The sequence below is a fragment of the Sceloporus undulatus genome, chromosome 1, assembly GCF_019175285.1.
Source record: "Sceloporus undulatus isolate JIND9_A2432 ecotype Alabama chromosome 1, SceUnd_v1.1, whole genome shotgun sequence".
Lineage (NCBI taxonomy): Eukaryota > Metazoa > Chordata > Lepidosauria > Squamata > Phrynosomatidae > Sceloporus > Sceloporus undulatus.
The window spans coordinates 168,752,565-168,770,642 of NC_056522.1; the positions used below are offsets into that span (position 1 = coordinate 168,752,565).

An 18,078-nucleotide genomic window follows, 5' to 3' on the forward strand; every position below is an offset into this window, starting at 1 on the left:
CTTTCTCAGGAATCGACAATGGGATTCCAGAGTGGTTGATGGCTTTAATTTTAGTGTGACAATAACAGTGATTGGATCAGGATATCCCCAGGATATGTGGACAGGGAAGTTTGGCTGGAATCACAACTGGAGGTAGATGGAGACATTGGCTTACTGTTTTGGATGCAAGAGGATTCTTTATCTCAAGTTGCAAAGGAAATGGAGATGACTTGGGGGAAGGAAGGAGCACTTAGTACACTCATTTAGATTTGGTTGTCTTTTTACCTGGATATGCGCATGCCTTGGATCTTGCTCCTTTTCTCCTGGGAACCTGACCTGGTGTTCCTAAAGGTCATTGCGACCTCTCAAGGACATGCTGGCTCCAGATAGGAAATATGGGGACCCCAAGGCCAGCACAGGGAATGCGGGGTGTGCTAACATCAGTCCCTGCAAGGCATCAAAAATGGAAGTAGAGAGTTCACAGGTTGTCTTTATATATGAAACTTGGCTTTGGACTCAGTGGGTGTTTTATAAAGGAGTGAATATTTCCTTTGTGTATAAAGGTAATCAGATCTCCAGAAAAGTGAAGCAACAATGTAGACCAAAGCAAGAAGTGGGGACTGTGAAAACTCTGGCTGCTGAAATATGGAATGGGCACTAAATTTTAGAAGAGATTCATGTCAGAAAACAATTACAAAGAGCCTTCACAGGAAATAGAAACAGAATGTCTTAGAGGGAAAAGCCATTAAAAAAAACCTGGCAGAATATAGCTGTGTATCCCACACACAATTGCACATGTAACACACAACTGTTAGCTTAAGAGGAAATCAGACGGAAGTAACCACTTCCTAGCAGTGAAACAAGCATTTAATTAAGTGTGTGTGGTTGGGTGGGAGTGGGTGCAGTATCAAATCCCTGTCAATAAAGTATTTTTGTATAATTGTGCTTATTGATTTGAAAGTCCACTGATAACGTTTTACATTGCTTTTCCTGGTTTTGTGTGGATTTTCAGAGGAAATTGCTCAGTTCTAGTCCTTACATCATAGTTACTGCAAAGTATGGTAGTAATGAATTTGATGATTTTATGACTAGACTACTGTAATATATGTGGAAAGTCCCTTGTTTGTGGTTTGGAAGTTGCTGGTGGTGCTAAATACTAGTGCTGCTGATGCAGCACAGGGTTATGCACATATTAGTCTGACAGGCTGAAAGACTTGGTGGCATCCTATTTGCAACTAAGCTATGTTCAAGATTTTGTTGTTGACATACAAAGTCCTTAGTCCCTTGGATTACCACCTTCTGTTATATGTGTCCTGTTGATCTTTGAAATCTTTGCTGGAGGCTTTATTGGTTGTCCCACAACCAACAGAGTCTGCCACCCAGTTATTACGAAGATAGGCTTCTTCCTTGGTGGCAACCACTCTTTGGACCACAGTCTCATATGATTTAAAAGGCAAAAGTTGCATTGGCCTGGGACAGACCACCCCAAAAAGGTGGGCTGGAGGCAGCCTGTTTCCCCCCGGAGGGATGCCACAGCAGCCAAACTGTTCCTCTGCCCCCAAAAGAACCCAGAAACAAAGGGTTCTTTTGGGGTTGCCGGGCGCACGTCATGAGTGTGCCAATGGTGCACTCGTGACGTAAGCGACACACAACAACTTCTATATGCTGTGTGTCGCTTAAAAGAAGGTGCATTCGTGTGGATGGGGTGCCGCCATTAGGTTGCTGCTGTACCATGCTAGGGTTAGGGACTGTGCAGGCACTTCGGGACTGTTTGTCCCAGGTTATTGACTCTTAAATCCCTCTTTAAATGCACTTTTTCAGGCAGTCCCTTCTTGGTCAATAACTAATATTTCCCTTGGTCTATTTGGCTGATGTGGATTTTAAGCATTATTTTGAACTGTGTTTTAAATTATTGTATTGTCTTTCATATTGATGTTTTCAAGTAGAATGTTTTATTATACCAAGGAAACCAAACTATATAAAGTAAACCAAATGCTATAAAAATGAATGAATAGTATAAATGACTGCATTTAATTTTACTTAAAAACTGCTTCTTATTCTATGATTCTAGGTCTTCATGACAGAGTGCACAGTTTGCCAGACATCAACAGTAAGTTGTTGTTTTTTTAATTACATTAAAAACTTTGAAGATTCTATGTGAAATAGGCTTTGGAGACCTGGACAAACTTCAGACAGACTTCACCTGTACTATAGGCAAGAATTACAGAGAGTCCTTGGTATCCATGGGGTTTGATTCCAGAACCCCCTGTAGAAACCAAAATCCATGGATGTTCAAATCCTGTTGTATGCAATGGTGTAGTCAAATGTTATTCCTTATTTTTAAATGGCATAATCATGATTTACTTTTTGGGAATTTTAAAAAATAGTTTCAAACCTTGAATGGTGGAATCCATGGATGCCGAATTCATGGATAAGAAGGGCCAGTTGTATCTAATTTAGTGTAAAACAGACCTTGACCTCCTCCAAATGTCTGAGGAGAAGAACATTAGAAAGCACCAGTCTCAACTAGGGTTATTAAGAATATTCACAATTTACCTGTTTTCCCCAAGAAAGGATGTCTGGTGAAATGTATTTTCAAAAAGGCCTGTCAGCCCCCTGTAAGGTATTTTGCCCCCGCATGAGACTAAAAAGGTCAGGTGGCATGGAAATAAAGTTTGCTGTTAAGCAGCCTTTTTCCATCTGAAAAAATGGGTTTCCACTTGGGAAGCCTGGTAAGGAGTAACACAGAGATGGGAATTTTGTACAGTTTTTGTCTAGTAGCCATACATCCCAAAGTGTTTTGGGAAATTATTCTGAGCAAAAATATATTGAGGAGGGAGTGCACAAAAATCATGGGTTTTTATGCAGAAAAAAAAATGTTTTTCTTGCCACCTCCCCCATTTCCAGAAACACATTCTTCATGTAACATTGGTATGTTTTGGTCAAACCAGAAATGTTTTGTTTAAAAAAAGATGGTTTCTTTTTGTTAAAAATATATTTTACACACAAAACCCACACTTAAACAAACAAACAAACAAAAAACACTACTTCAGAAAACACATCTAATTTGTGGAAAACACATCAGTCTTACACACACACTCACACATAAGCACACACACCACATGTGTTTCTGGAAAAGAGGGGGTAACATGAAAAATGTGAGGATTTTACCCCAAACACACCATTTTCAAGTAAAAAACTCCACATATATTTCACATACGTAGATTAATTTCCCAAAACTCTTTGAGATGGGCAAATTCAGGGCAAGAATTTCACATAAATATTTGTTTTTTTCCATAGCAGGGAGGAAACTGTGGAAATTTCTCATTCATGCATGCGAAGATGAAATAGAAATACATATTGAACCATATTAGTCATACGGCTCAGTATATATCAGCGTATGTGTCTTTCAGGTGGTTACCAGCTCTACCAGCAAAAAGAGGACAGTGAGGATGATGAGGCCAATGACGTCATAGATGGTGCAGAAGCTGAGCGCTATGCTAGGGTAAGTATGCTGACAAAATACTTTTTTTTCCTATATATTAATGGTATATCTGTCTATGGATATATGTGGATAAATAATGCTGGGCCGTCATGGATAAAGATTCCCCTCCCTCCCTCCCTCTCTCTCTTTCTTTCTTTCACTCTCTCTTTCTCTCTCTGCATGTGAGAAGAAGTGTTTCTGTTTGATTTTGATTTCAGAAATCTTATCCCTGGGGAGTCATTTTAAACAGAGCCATAATATTTCTAGGACTGCGCCTCTCATTTCTGCATGCTGTAGTTTCTTAGGATTTGAAATACTGCTCTGTATCTATTGAAATCTAAAGAAAGAAATCTATGTTTTGCCCACTATATAACCATTGGGATTGAACATACAAAAGCATGTAACTTAACAAATGACTGATCCATATTAAGTGTATTCACAGGAGGGTTACCTCTCTGGGGCAAGTGATTCATAATGGATAAGTAATCAGATGAGCTAAGCATGATATGAAATACAGACTGAAAGGTTTTGTGCCTAAAAGATGGGACATTTTGATTATTTAAGTAAGCAATTCTGGAAAGAACTTGAGGGATAAAAAATTTAGAACCCAAATCTGAAAATGATTCCCCTTCCCATGAGGAAAACCCTGGATAAAATTCCAGATTGACATCCAAATTCCTGTTGGGTTCTAGTGTTTTCATATAGCCTTTTCTGCTTTTCTGTATCTTCTCTCCAGCTAGCATGAAAATCAGTAGGTGTCTTTTCATTCAATTAAACTAGACTGTACTCATGGAAACCTTTCAGTTACAGTGGAGGCAGACGTCCACCTACATTGAATTTTTGGGAATAACTGTAAACAACTGTTTATGTTAGTTAAACAGTAATTATTGAGTATGAAATTGCCAAAATTACTTTTCAGAATATGTATTTCAGAATCTAAATTATGTCAAACATGAATTTGTGAAATTTGAAATTCACTGCAGGCTGACCCAGAATGTGCTCTTTAGGTTAAAAACAAAACAGAATTTCTCCCAGACTCATCCATTCATTGATTTTCTCTGCTGCTCAACCATAAAAACTCAGTTTTTTACAAACAGACATTTAGAAATGTAAAAACTCAATACAGTGCGCCCGCATTATATGCGGCTGTGCTTTACGTGGTCTTGAGCGTAGGTGCTCAAGCCATGGGGTGTGCATGGGGCGCAAGGGGTGGTGCGTCCCATTCAAATGAATGGGCACGAGTGCTGCCACGCCGCCACACCACCACGCACGAGCCCCATTGGAAACAATGCTCGAGCATAGGCAGAATTCGCCTTACGCGGGTGGGTCCGGAACAGATCCCCCGTGTAAGGCAAGGGTGGACTGTATAATTTAAAATGTAAAAAATAAACTAGTTTTAAAATTCCACGAACACAAATTCACATCTTGAACTTTAACTCTACATTTCATTCACTGTTTCAGGAGACTGAAATCTGAATAACTTGAAATTTGAAACTCAAAATTAAAAATTCTAAACTTGTTTTCTGCTGTTCTCATTTATTTCTGTATTTTTGTACTGGAAAAAATATTTTGACAATTTCATTTGTATATTTTTAATATAAATGCCTATAGAATATTTTTTTGTCTGCTGTGAGTGGTTCATACACGAGAAAGACCAGCAAGGGTCCAACACATTGTCATACGCTTTTGGACACTTTCTGAAACCCTTTAAAATCAATTTGATATATAATGAAATCTGGATTCTTTTCTAACACTTTCTGTGCTTTCTAAGATGCGCAAGACAAAGCGTCTGCTGTCTGTCCATCCTTTTGATTTTGAAATGGACTCAGAATATTCTGCTCAATCTCGCCGTCAGTCTCTGCAGCTCTCTACTGGGAATGAAGGCCTTCAGGTATTGGTGGTGGTATGCGCTTCTGCATCTTCCTTTGAGCCTTCAAGTTTCTCCTTTCCCTTTTTCTTTTCAGTGTTTGCTGTTTGGTAGCTTAGTTGGTCATGCATTTGTCCCTCCAGGAACATATTAATGAAAGCTATGAAAGAAGATAGCAAGTGACAGGGGTGGCACTAATTTATTTAGACAATTGATTTATGTTCCTTATTATCTTATGTCCCTTTCCCGATGATCCCGCAATTTCATTTACCTTGGGATAGCACTGTGTCAGATATACATCTGCAATGAACTGCAAACAATGTAAATATCCAAAATCTTCGAAAATTTAATTCTCATCTAGTAAACCAGAGTAAAGATTGTATGAAGGGATGAATGAATTTCACTTTTAGTTTTCTGATTCTCATTTTTCCAGTCTTAAGTTGATTTCATTCTGTTTCTGTATCAATTTGTACATTTTTTAAAATGCATTGTGCACATTTCTCTTATTATATGGATTCTGATACACAGTTTGGCCTAATATACCAATTTTAAAGCTTTTTTTCTTTAATGTAATCTATTTTTGTATGCAGTTTTCATTAATATACACATTTTATGTGCACATTCCATGAATGTACACATTTTATATGCATTTTTCATTGGAGAATACATTAGTGGATAAAAATAAAAAGTCTTTTACTTTTAATTTACATATTTGTTGAGAAATCTCAAATTAGATTGATCCAGACAGTTCTCTGTCATCCCTGATGTGAACAAAGGTTGGATCAAATACCAGTGTTGTTCCTTAAAGTGTAACAAACAGGATATAAGAACGTTAATTTCTAGTAAGTTAGGTTATGTACCAAATCATAGGATTTAATATGGTTGCAAACTAACAGCATGATAAAATATTATGTTACACCACTGATGTACTGCATTGCCACAACTGTTTAAAACAAAATTGCAATTTTATTTATGGATTTGGAAAGCTATTGGTGTGTTATACAGATCTAAAAAGTCTGGATATTTTTATAAAGAGGATGAGAGCATATGTGGGGATAAACTGCCTGTTTACCAATGCTGACAGATTTTCTGCCCTCTTAGACTTTTGAAGAATATCCAGGTGCTGAGGAAGAGGCATCACGGAAAGAATCAATGATAGCTGAAGCAGACCTGGCTGCCATGTTCCACCATATCTTGCAGGAGCAAGGACAACAGACATCGCCACCTGAACAGGAATTCACCACTGAGGTCCGACTTACAGTGAACTCGCATAGTAAAAACCTGGAAAGAACCCCCAAGGCTGGTAGGTTCTCCTGACCTGACTAAAGTTCATCTTTGGCACAACACCCAAGGAAACATTATCATTTGTATTTTCTCAGAACAAGGAATGACTTGCACAGTATAATGTTATTCCATCCAAGAAATCTTAGGTTGCAGTTCTAATTTTGGACACTGAGAAAATGACACGATATTTCCAGTAATCAGTATAGACAGTATGGATTTTTTTCCCTTAATTATGGGCATTGAGATTGATCAGTCTTTCCATCCAAACAGGAACTAATGTTAACACAAACACTTCACAAAAATGGGCTCTGCCATACTAGACTATGTGAATGTTTTTAAAATTCCATAGTTAGTTGAGATTTATTATTTTACAAATAATAAATTACAAATGTAATTGTAAATGAGTGGAAGACCAGAAAAAATATTTTTGAAAGAGTAAAAAATGGTTCCTGTGGCAAGGATTTCAAAATGATGGTTAAAAAAAAGAACACACCCACCTCCCACCAATCTCATTGAAATGTTTAAAATCTCAAGAAAAGACATGGTAGTTTATGTGTATTGATAGACACATGGAGCATACATGTAATGCGCATACGCACACACACAGAATGGGCCCTTGGCATCCATTGAGGTTTGGTTCCAGGACCCAAATGGATACCAAAATCAGTGGATGCTCAAATTATATACACTGGAATAGCGAAAAGATATCCCTCATATAAAATGGCAAAATCAAGGTTTGCTTTTTGGATTTTTGTATATGCGTGTGAATATTTTAAAGCTGTGGCCAGTTGAATCGGTGGACACAGAATATTAGTCAGATGGAGGACTGACTTTACATCTCCATGGATATGGAGGGCTAACTGTATATAATTCCACAGTTCCAACTATAGGTAGTCCATCTGAGGATAGTTTCACCAAATGGTCCAGTTATGAAGAAAATCACCATTTCATGAAGTGTTTCTCTTGAAAACATGTTTATGGGATGGAAGATGAATCTGTGATCAGTCAGATGGAGTTATTAATGTCACAGCAGATACACTGCTGAAAGAACAGCTTAAACGAATCCATTAGGGCAGCAATCTTTGTGTCAGGCTAGGAAGATGTGCTTTCTCTGTGTTTAATTATGATTTACCCCTTCCAACTGGGTTTATTGAGAAATAAGTGTTGAGCAACTAGACTTGTACATTGATACTGTATAGTTAAATGCCTTCAAATCGTTTTTGCCATGATAACCGTAAGGCCAACTTGTCATGGAGCTGAATCATATACGACTCTCCTAAGATCATCCCTAGGTTATCCATGGGTGAACAGGGAATCAAATTCTGATCTCCAGAGTCGCAATTCAGTGCTCAGACCATTACACCACACTGACTCTCACTTGTAAATTAAGCCCATACACATGTGAAGATACTCAAGTGTTATGATAGATGTTTTTCCACCATTTGAGGAATACTTCTACAAAAATAAAAAGCTACATGTATTGTTTAGTTTGGTTCTCAGTAAAGAAAAGTATAATTTATGTTTTTGTTATATTCCACTTGGAAGGGAAAACAAATAGTTTTCCCTTGAATTCAGGGAACACACTGACCCTGTTTGAAAAACCTCTAATGAAATCTGAAAAACCCTGATTTCTGGTTCTTCCTTAACATTCCGTAGGGCTGTTCAAGTTCTAAATTCATCAGATAGTGAGAGAAGGCAGAGATAAGCGCACCAGCTCTAACCCGTCTCATTACCCCCTGAAACCTGCCTCCACACTGATGTTTCTAAATCATGTAAGGGGCCTGCAGATGTAGAGCAGCTCCCCATTGTAGTTTATCTCCCAGCTCATGCATGGAGGCAGGGACAGGGACTGTTCTGTTAGCCTGAAGAAGATAAAGTTAAGAGATGTGACATGATAGCCCTGTTTAAATATTTGAAGAGATGTTATATTGAGGAGGGAGCAAACTTGTTTTCTGGTGATTCACAGAACAGGACCCAGAACAATGGATGCAAGCTACAGGAAAAGAGATTCCACCTCAACATTAGGAGGCACTGGCACTGTGTTCGACACTGTGTTCGACAGTGGAACGCACTCCCTCAGAGTGTAGTGGAGTCTCCTTCCTTGGAGGTTTTTAAACAGAGGCTGGATGGTCATCTGTTGAGGATGTTTTGATTGAGAGTTCCTGCATGGCAGGGGGTTGGAATTGATGGCCCTTGTGGTCTCTTCCAGCTCTAGGATTCTATGATTCTCTAAGGGAGGTGAAGGCAGAGCTAGCACTCTTGACCCCATTCCCCCTCAACTGATTCTCATAGTGTGAGATAATTTGATGCCTAAGTCCCAAAATTAGAGCCTAAAATAAATAGCAGAAGAGCACATCCAGGCTAATTATAAAGACAGACCTAGAATTCTAATGGCTGTAAGTACTTACTGCATAATCCATGTGGTACCATATTGATTTAAGCGTAGAACATCATCTGTCAGGGCAAATATGCCGCTTGTTCCTGTTTTTACATTGCTTGCCAGAAATATGTGTTTGCGGTGACCTTATCATTATTATCTTTTCTTGGACATTTCTTTCACAATGCATCCAAGGCCAATTTCCCCCAGAAGTTTTCACTGTGTCATAGGGTTCAGTGTTTTATAGATACTATAAATATCTAGCAAATTAGATTATTGGAAACCAAATTATCCCTAATGTGTTTTCCCTTAACAAGGTAATGAAATTGGAAGGTGCAAGGAGCAAAGATTAGACATCTGCAGTTCTTCAAATTTTGTTCAATATGTTCTTAGCTTGTTAGTACATTTGATAACATGCAGGTAATTGTGACAAATTTTAAACAGCAGCTTGAAACCCAAGTTGAGGTACGGTAGAAAATGCAGACAGAACCCCAGTCCTTGTGGCAAAAGTTCTTAACAAGTGAGCATCTCCGATCTTAATTATACCACAGTTCTAGAGTTATACCTCTAACAAGAATATCTCTTCCATTAATATCTTTCACATTTGCCTGAATATCAAAGCATTACTACTATACAGCACAACTTTCATCTCTAAATCCCTTAAGATATTCAGAATACTACAGGAGAGTAAACTAGTGAATTAAACAATGAAGAGATTATGATATTGGCCTAAAATTATGAAAAGATTATGATATTGATATTATAATATTGTTATTATGATATTTTTAAGAAATTGATAAGAAAAATGGATTTAATGATGTAGCAAAATAAGTTACTCTGTTTTATTTATTTTTATTTCTTAAAATGTTTATGTCCTGCCCTACATCTGAAAATTTAAGGGTGGTGTATAATAAAATCAATTTACAAGAGCATAAATTAATAAAAACAATTGTACAAGACTAAAAGCATATTGAACCATTTAACATTCAAAAGGAGACAAATTAAAACCGGATTAAACAATTGAAAATAACATGACACATGAGCAAATTGAATAAAATCAGTTAGGCCTTGAAGGCTTTAATAAAAAGTCATGTTTTGCCTTGGCACCAGAATAACACCAGTGTGGATTTCTATTAGTCTGTAAGGGGAAGCCATTCCTTTACCAGTGTGCCCCATGTCTTCTTGCAGTGGGACACAGAGGGCTTCTTCAAGTATTCAGAAGTACTTCTTCAAGTACTAAAATCCCAAGCCATTTGGGGCTTTGAAGACTGTCACTTTGAATTTAGATCAGAAGCACAGTGATAGCCAGTACAATGCCTTTAAAATCTGTGTTATATGGTTTCTGTACAGCATGCCAGTCAGCTGTATAGCTGCTGCATTTTGCACTAGCATATATGATGCATGAAGCATTGTGCCACAACTATATATGGCAATGGCATGTGTGAAGTTATTCTGGTTTCTGAATATGTGCACAAAATCACAAACCTAGCACCAAGGAATATGTGATGGCAAAGATCTGCGTTTGGGTTCTATCTTTAGACATTTTTCTTAAAGCAGCTGTGAGGTTTTTGGTTCAGTTTGGGACTATGGCATTGGAAGAGAGATTAAACTATTTTCCCACTGGAAGCTGCCTTCTCTCTGTAAAGCCACAATTTTCTTATTAAGCTTATTGGTGCCTGTAAGATTTTCCTGCTTATAGATTATGAATATGGGTCCTTTGTGATCCCCAATTAGGGGCACTTAGAGATAATAGCTCTCTGTTACCCCATTTAGTCCGAAAAAGGGCCAAACAGCAAAGTCTTAGGAAATGGTCATAGGGGGCTTTTAAACAGCAACTATAGTCGTATAATAGCACCTTTGGAGATATTTGTCACACAATGTCACCTGGGATCTATAGTTGCTGTTAGGGCATCCCCTTTTCATTGACGGGAAAACCAATAAGTTGCCAATCCCTGCAGGCTCATTAGACTTCATTCCAAAATGTTCCTGCTGCAGCAGTCGCACTATTGACAGTCACATAGTGTTAATATCCCCTCCTCTCCCCGTACCGTTCCCACCCTTTTTTCTATTTCTTTTAGTTTCTTTATTTTTAAACTTAAATCATATTAGCAGAACTCTGGAATTGCATTAAAAAATAAAAAATAAAATGTTTTTAAAAAACCCAAATAGCATGGTGGGTAGGGCATATAGGGCAGGGAGCCAGGGTTAAGGGGTGGTGTGGATGAGAGTGTCATGGTAGAAACCACCCTAGTTGTGCGATTGTGAAGATATACAATAATGACTGCTCTCAAACTGGTATATTTCCATTTTCGTTAACTAGCATGATTGCTGTGAGAATGCGGTTCACGTGAGAATGTCCTTAGTTATATAGGAATTCTGTTCCTTTCAGTTACACTGCTTCATATTTTGTTTGTGTTTTGTGTTTTGTTTTACCAAAAACCTCTCTTAAAAATAAAAAATCTGAAGTCAAAGTGAGTTGCATCACTTCTTCAGTGTTACTTCACATCTTACGTGGCTGAAAAATAAATTTCAGTGCTTTTGCTAATACTTGAAACATTTTTATTCCACTCTGCCTTACTCCCTCATATTGCCATGAAACAAAAGTTAATTTTTAATTTTAATTTCAAAGCCCACAAGTATTGCTGTGAACTTTGAGTAACTCTTTTTTGTTCCCCAAGGCATCCCATGGAATGAGCAGCAGCCATCCCAGTATTCAGCTGATATGGACACCTCTGATGAAGATGTGAAAGGAGCCCAGAAGTCCTTTGCCTATCCCCCACATCACACAAAACGCAGGAGTCGAGCCTCATCTCAGGAAAACATAAATCACTCTGGAAATCAGGTAGACAAGAGGCTGGACATATTCCTAACAATGTAGCACAGCTCTTGCAATCTTTTGATCCATATATTCTAGATATTTGAATAATCTAGTCCATGTCAATGTTACTGAAATTAATTCTCTGTGGTCTGATGCTGGTTCTTTGCAAGTTTTCATGAAAGAAAGAAACTACTGTAAACAATGGGTGCCTATAGGAGGACAGTCCATTGCATAATCAGGCAAAAGTTGCTGATCCCCCGCGTCAGATAGCTTAAAAAAATTAGTCCAAATGATTGCTAGATGTTAGGGATGTCTTTTTGTTCAATGTAGGAATCTATTTGAATAAGAAATGTTTGATATAGACCTGGTAGGGTGATATGCACCGACTCTCTAGGCTATTTTGGTAGCCTTCAAAGCTTCTCCCCAGTTTCTTGCACTGTTTAATTTTTTGTGCCCCTTGCAAAAGGTGAGCTATCCTCCTGGAAGTTTCTGGGATTGGCAATTCATCTTTTCAGTAGGTTGTACAGGGTCTCCTGCACTATCTGTCTGTCTATCTATCTATCTATCTATCTATCTATTAAAATGTCTGTTTTTCAAAGCCAGAAGTAGACTTCTAGCTCCTTATGGTTTGGGGGTTTCAGTTTTTGCTTTTTCATTTTTCAGAAATAGCAAGCACTGCACCTTAATCTTTTCTTGGAAGATGATGTAATGGGGTTGATGGGGCATGCTCCTTCATTATTATGTTTACAACATTGTGCTCTGCAATCTTTTTGCAAATACAGGCTTGCCATCTGCGGCTTTAAGCTTATGTGGATGCTAAGCTCCGGATGTTAAAATGGTGTGTGTGCCTGTGGTGCATGTGCAGCACCTCATGCAGGAGCCCACAGCCATTGTAACAAACAGGACTTGAGGTCCTGTATTTTTTCCCTTATGCGGGGGGGGGGGGCTGGAACAGATCCCCCACGTATACTAAGGGCGCACTGTAGCCACATTTATACAAATATACATATACACAAATTAATTGACAAAATCTCAGGAAATTATGTACTTTAACTGTAGCCCTAATAGCAAGGTATCCGCTGCTCAACTACATAGAGAAAATAATTTCAGACACGTCTCCTGGTTAGCTGTCAGCACAAGCACGTGTACAAATGCAGACCTGCAAAAATGTATCCCCAGTCCATAATAATCTAGTCATCCTTAGCATTTGGCAATTCAGGAGATTTTAATTTCAAGGCATGTCATTTAAATATATTATGTTAATCGGTTTTCAATTTACAGACATGAAAAAACGACCCATATTTCTAAGTTTGAAAGTATGAGTAATCTTATCAGAAAAACCAACCTCACTTTACACAGTTTGCAGAGCTGCAAGCAGAAGGTTTGTGCCATTTGTAGTAAAAGCACAAGGAGGTTTCCTGTTTTTCTTCTGGCCAAAACCCAAACGGAAAACAAGATAGTGCTCTTTACAGAAGTCATGATTGATGTAACTGAACTATTGGAGTACATTTCCACAGGAGTGCTATGTCTTTTCAATAGAAGCCAAAAACTTTCTGGGAACATTTTACTTCCTGTAGATGACTCACGTGGGTTTGGCCGTTGATGTATCACTTATCCAGCCAACCACTTCAGTTGCACCTTCCAGATTGCAACTGGAAATGTTTAGGAAAGGCAGGTACTGCTTTACTTCACTAACCTCCAGATGCTGGTGGGCAAAAGATTACCATGGAGCAAAGAGAGCCAATACCAGATCCTTATGTGGAGGAGTTGTCAAGCTCCAGAGTAATTTCTGTGAAGCTGCAGAATGTTGCAACATTATACTTTACAGACTGAGAACACAGAGGGGCTGTGCCTGTGCTGATCCTACAGTTAGATCTCTCTGCAGTTGCCATATAGCTGCACGTAGGCCAATGATGCTCATCATAAAAACATCACTGAATTCTTCAAGTGTGTTCTTGTGAGAAGAACATTTTTCCTAAAGTTACTAATTTAGTTTTCTAGTTTAATAAATTAGCAATTTTCTAAGGTTTTTTTTTTTAATTTTTGAAGAAACGCCAGTCAAAATGCCTGTTGTAAAAACTCAGATGTACAAATAATAATTAAAATGTTTTTCACATCTCAGGTCTGAATGAAATCTCAGGGCCAGGAGTTGCATAAAGTTTCCTGCAGCATATATTTGTTGGCCTATGACATATTTTAATGCTGTCCTGCAGTTGTTTCCAAGTCTTGATCCTTTTGGTTAAATGAAAGCAGGAATTGACAAACTCTAGAGATCTGAAGGCTAAGTATGATTATTTTACACTTCTTTCAAAAGCAGAAGTGAACAGAAGTTTAATTCCAGTTTTTTAAGAGGAGTGGATCAACTGGAAAGCCTCCCTCTCACATACACACATTAAAACAAGGTTTTTCCAAATCCCAGGGACTTGAAGGTATGTTTGTTGCCCACATTATCTCTTCACATTCAAATGGAAATTCTCATTATCTGGATTCAGAAAAATTAAGAGGATCGATAGGCCAACCTTATTCTGAGGCCAAGGAGATGGGGAAAAATAATTCAGTCTTCATCAGTTAAAAGGAGTTTCCCAGAGAGGCTGATAAAAGCTGAGGGTGTGGAGATTTGGTTTTCATTAGGGCTGTGATGGGGGAAAAACTTATTATGCACCATGACCCCAATCCTGATCTCCTTTCCCTGCTCTTTAGAATTTTATATGAAAGAAGATCCACTGAACGTGTGGTGTATCCCATATATTTTGGCCTTGTTTAGCTATAAATTAATTTGTGAAATAAATACTGTGCTCCAATTCTGCTTCAGATTTGCCAGGAATAGAGCAGCATTTGCCACTTGCTTTTGGAACAAATTAGTTTTTGTACTGAAAAACACTGAAGAAAAGACGCTTTCCTTTTCTTACTGAGAAACATACTGTTGCTCTTAAATTTTCCTCCTTTGTTACAGAGATTTACAGCCCTTTTTAAAAACCATCTTTCATTTGTTATTTGCAGGCATTCTTATATTTTCAGAAGCCTTCCATTTTGCAGTCTTTATTTTAGCTGCCCTTGGCTACCCCTGAACCATATAATAAGGCATGTCAAAACTGAACTCATCATTGCCTTAAATAAGAAAATCTCTTGGCATGCACAATCTTTATTATCATTTTAAAAAAATCTTTCTTTTTGCATAACTTCCCTTCTCTCCAGGGTTCGGTCACAGTGACTTGTCACTAACTAGTCATATATCTTAAGTCTGCTGAATGAGGGGATTCTTCCTACCCAATCAAAGAGCAAACTAGAAATAATCTTAGATTCAGCAAGAGAAACCCGTTTATACTCAGAACCTAGTATTTGCAACAGAAAAATGAACAAGTTTTCTGATTTAAAATTACTTCCATCTCATAACCCACAGATCTCCTATCAACTGAATCTGAATTAGCAGCAATACTGCTAATCTAAATGAGAATTGGCCAAATTACTAGTCATGGTAATTACCACCACAAGTTGAACATGAGTCAAAGGTGTGATGCGACAGCTAAAAAGCCCAATGCAATTTTAGGTCTAGATCAAGGGAAGTAATAGTGCCACTTTATTCTGCTTTGGTCAGGCCCCACCTGGAATATTGTGTCCAGTTTTGGGCACCACAATTCAAAAAGGACGTTGAGAAACTGGAGCGTGTCCAAAGGAGGGCGACAAAAATGGTGAAGGGCCTGGAAACCATGCCCTATGAGGAATGACTTAGGGAGCTGGAGATGTTTAGCCAGGAGAAGACAAGGTTAAGAGGTGATATGATAATAATAATTAATAATAATTTGTTTTATTTATATACCGCTATTCCAAAGATCATAGCGGTGAACAGCAAGTAAGCTAATTAGCAAGTCCTGTTTAAATATTTGAAGGGATGTCATTTTGAAGAGGGAGAAAGCTTGTTTTCTGCTGCTCCAGAGAACAGGACCCGGAGCAATGGATGCAAACTGCAGGAGAAGAGATTCCACCTCAACATTAGGAGGAACTTCCTGAGAGTAAGGGCTGCTTGACAGTGGAACACACTCCCTCAGAGTGTAGTGGAGTCTACTTCCTTAGAGGTCTTTAAACAGAGGCTGGATGGCCATCTGTCGGGGATGCTTTGATTTAGATTTCCTGCATGGCAGAATGGGGTTGGACAGGATGGCTCTTGTGGTCTCTTCCAACTCTGTGATTCTATGATTCTATGTCATCCAGCTGACTTCATCTCCCCTTCCTAGCTACCTTCTACAGGGACCGGAGGTTCTAAGCAGCATCAAGATATATGAACCAGTAAATACGTGATGTTTTCTGTTCTGATAATTCTTGCTTCTTTATAGTAATCTTTAAGAAGCCTTTATTGTTGTGTCTGTCTTAAACATTTTAATTAACTTGATTTTATATTTTTAATTTTTAAAAAAGCTTTTGCTTTAAAGAGTTGTCATCCAAAAAAAGAGGTGATGAATTGTTTCTTCTGTTTGCTGATATTTCTTTCTACTTTGCTTTAAGCTAGACTCCCCCTGTCCCATTAACCTAGCATTTCAGTTAAGAAAAGGTTCAGACATTCATTCTAATCCTTGGCCCCACACCTACAACACAACACAAAGAACCGTACAGTGACTTCTGCATGTTTTGAGGGAGGGGTGGGCTGCCATGTGGCAGGCCCCTTTGAAATTCAACGGACTTTGAAAAGCAACTGGTGGCATAACTCCAAGAATACTTAATTGAGACAAAACAGAAGAAGAATGAGCATCTCTACTGGAGCTCCATTCTAGCAGCCCTCTTGGCCTCTGAGACCCTAGCTAGTCCCATACACAGTTATAAACTAGAATGTTCAAACGTCTTCAACAAGAGGTTATGACAATGGCTCAGAAAGTTCACACACGAGACTGCATCATGCAGGGGTGTATTATTGTGTCATTTACATTTTCAAGAATTATTTAGCCAAAGGAGAACCGGTATTAACGGGTTATGTTTTTAGCATTAGTATTATAGTGAGATATGAATACTTCTAAAGCAAGGGTTATAGAACATGTGGCATTTTCCATCAGGATTTGTGCAATGATTGTATCTATGTTATAAATATAAAGGTAGATAATGCTTTAGCGTGTGTGGTTGTAGCCTGCTTTTGTCATTGACTCATTAAGCCTCATAATTGGAGTTTATGAAGGAAGAACCAAACCTGCTTTAGCTACAGAAATACAGATGTAAAGATCTAACGAATTGGGCTGAGGTAAAGGGGTAATCCATTTATTCTTGAAATAGAAGTGGCTCTGTCATTGCAGTTTTATTGGCATTTAGTGTAGATAACCATATTATTGCCACCACATTCATTGTCTAGCTAAAGCACTTGGGGCGGTATTTAGCACTGGGTGTCCATATAGCCCCCTTGACCTATAGAAGGCTTTCCAGTTTTATAGAGAAAAAGAGCTACAGAGCTGTTCTTATGCATGGTTTTGTTTAGCGCTCAGAGGAGAATATTAATTCCATGGGATATTCCACTCTGTTTGATTTTTTAAATTATTTTTGCTTCAAGAAGAGTGAGAAAAAAAGAGAGCTCTGTTTTTATGTGATTATCTAACTTATTGCACAGAAGCTATTAAGAAAATAGTCTGGCAAAATATGGGTGCATTTCGTAACAATGGAGAAAAGAGTACAGACTGGTGCTTTGTGCCGGCCTGGGGCCAATTTTAGGGCTCCGTACGGCTGAGCATCCAGCACTACTTTCGGCGCCCATGTGCCACAGCACTCACTGGAAGCGTGTCATCATGGCGTGCAAGCTGCGTAGAGCGGCTCCTTTTTAGGGAACGCATTGGCTAACATGGCACCAATAAGGGGCAAAAAAGGGCGGCATAGAGCCGCCCATCTGTATCCCCCCATAGTTTCAGTAACGTTAATAAAATATCTGCCAAACTAAAATTTAGCCAACAAACACTCTCAGATTATTTTTTAAATAATACATTAGTGTTAGCCAAAGGACGTCATTGGTTAAAATTTTGTTTTTAAATGTTACAGCATTTTAAAGATTATCATGCCATAATAACCTTTGAAGTATTTATGATACTATCATAGAACAATGTTATACTGCTGCAACAGACTAACACAGACTAATATTCTGGAAATTATTTATTTCTGTTGCTTCAAGACAGCTGGCCAGCAAAGCCTTAGCAAACAAGTTTGTTGTTCTGTTTATAGCTCTGTTTATAGCTATTAGCTCTTGCTGTCCTTAGACTAAATAAGTTCTGCATCAGTTTTATTTATGCAAAACATTCCAGATC

General features: G+C 38.3%; 2 protein-coding genes across 8 annotated transcripts in view; both read left to right on the top strand.

Moving 5' to 3' along the window:
- The window catches only part of LOC121919397 (melanophilin-like), a 184,454-nt gene that overhangs the window by 123,188 nt on the left and 43,188 nt on the right, over positions 1-18,078 (top strand). The gene's annotated exons all lie outside the window — the stretch shown is intronic.
- The window catches only part of LOC121919396 (melanophilin-like), a 91,929-nt gene that overhangs the window by 48,471 nt on the left and 25,380 nt on the right, over positions 1-18,078 (top strand). For 4 of the 6 annotated variants that reach the window (XR_006101465.1, XR_006101464.1, XR_006101467.1 and 1 more), the window contains 5 exons: positions 2,051-2,089; positions 3,393-3,484; positions 5,235-5,366; positions 6,432-6,633; positions 11,670-11,833. Coding sequence is in view for 1 of the 6 variants with exons in the window: in XM_042445957.1 (XP_042301891.1) it covers positions 2,051-2,089; positions 3,393-3,484; positions 5,235-5,366; positions 6,432-6,633; positions 11,670-11,833 (629 nt within the window). In the remaining 5 variants the exon portion in view is untranslated. The remainder of the gene's footprint in view (positions 1-2,050; positions 2,090-3,392; positions 3,485-5,234; positions 5,367-6,431; positions 6,634-11,669; positions 11,834-18,078) is intronic. The other 2 variants (XR_006101466.1, XR_006101468.1) reach the window with 2 other exon arrangements.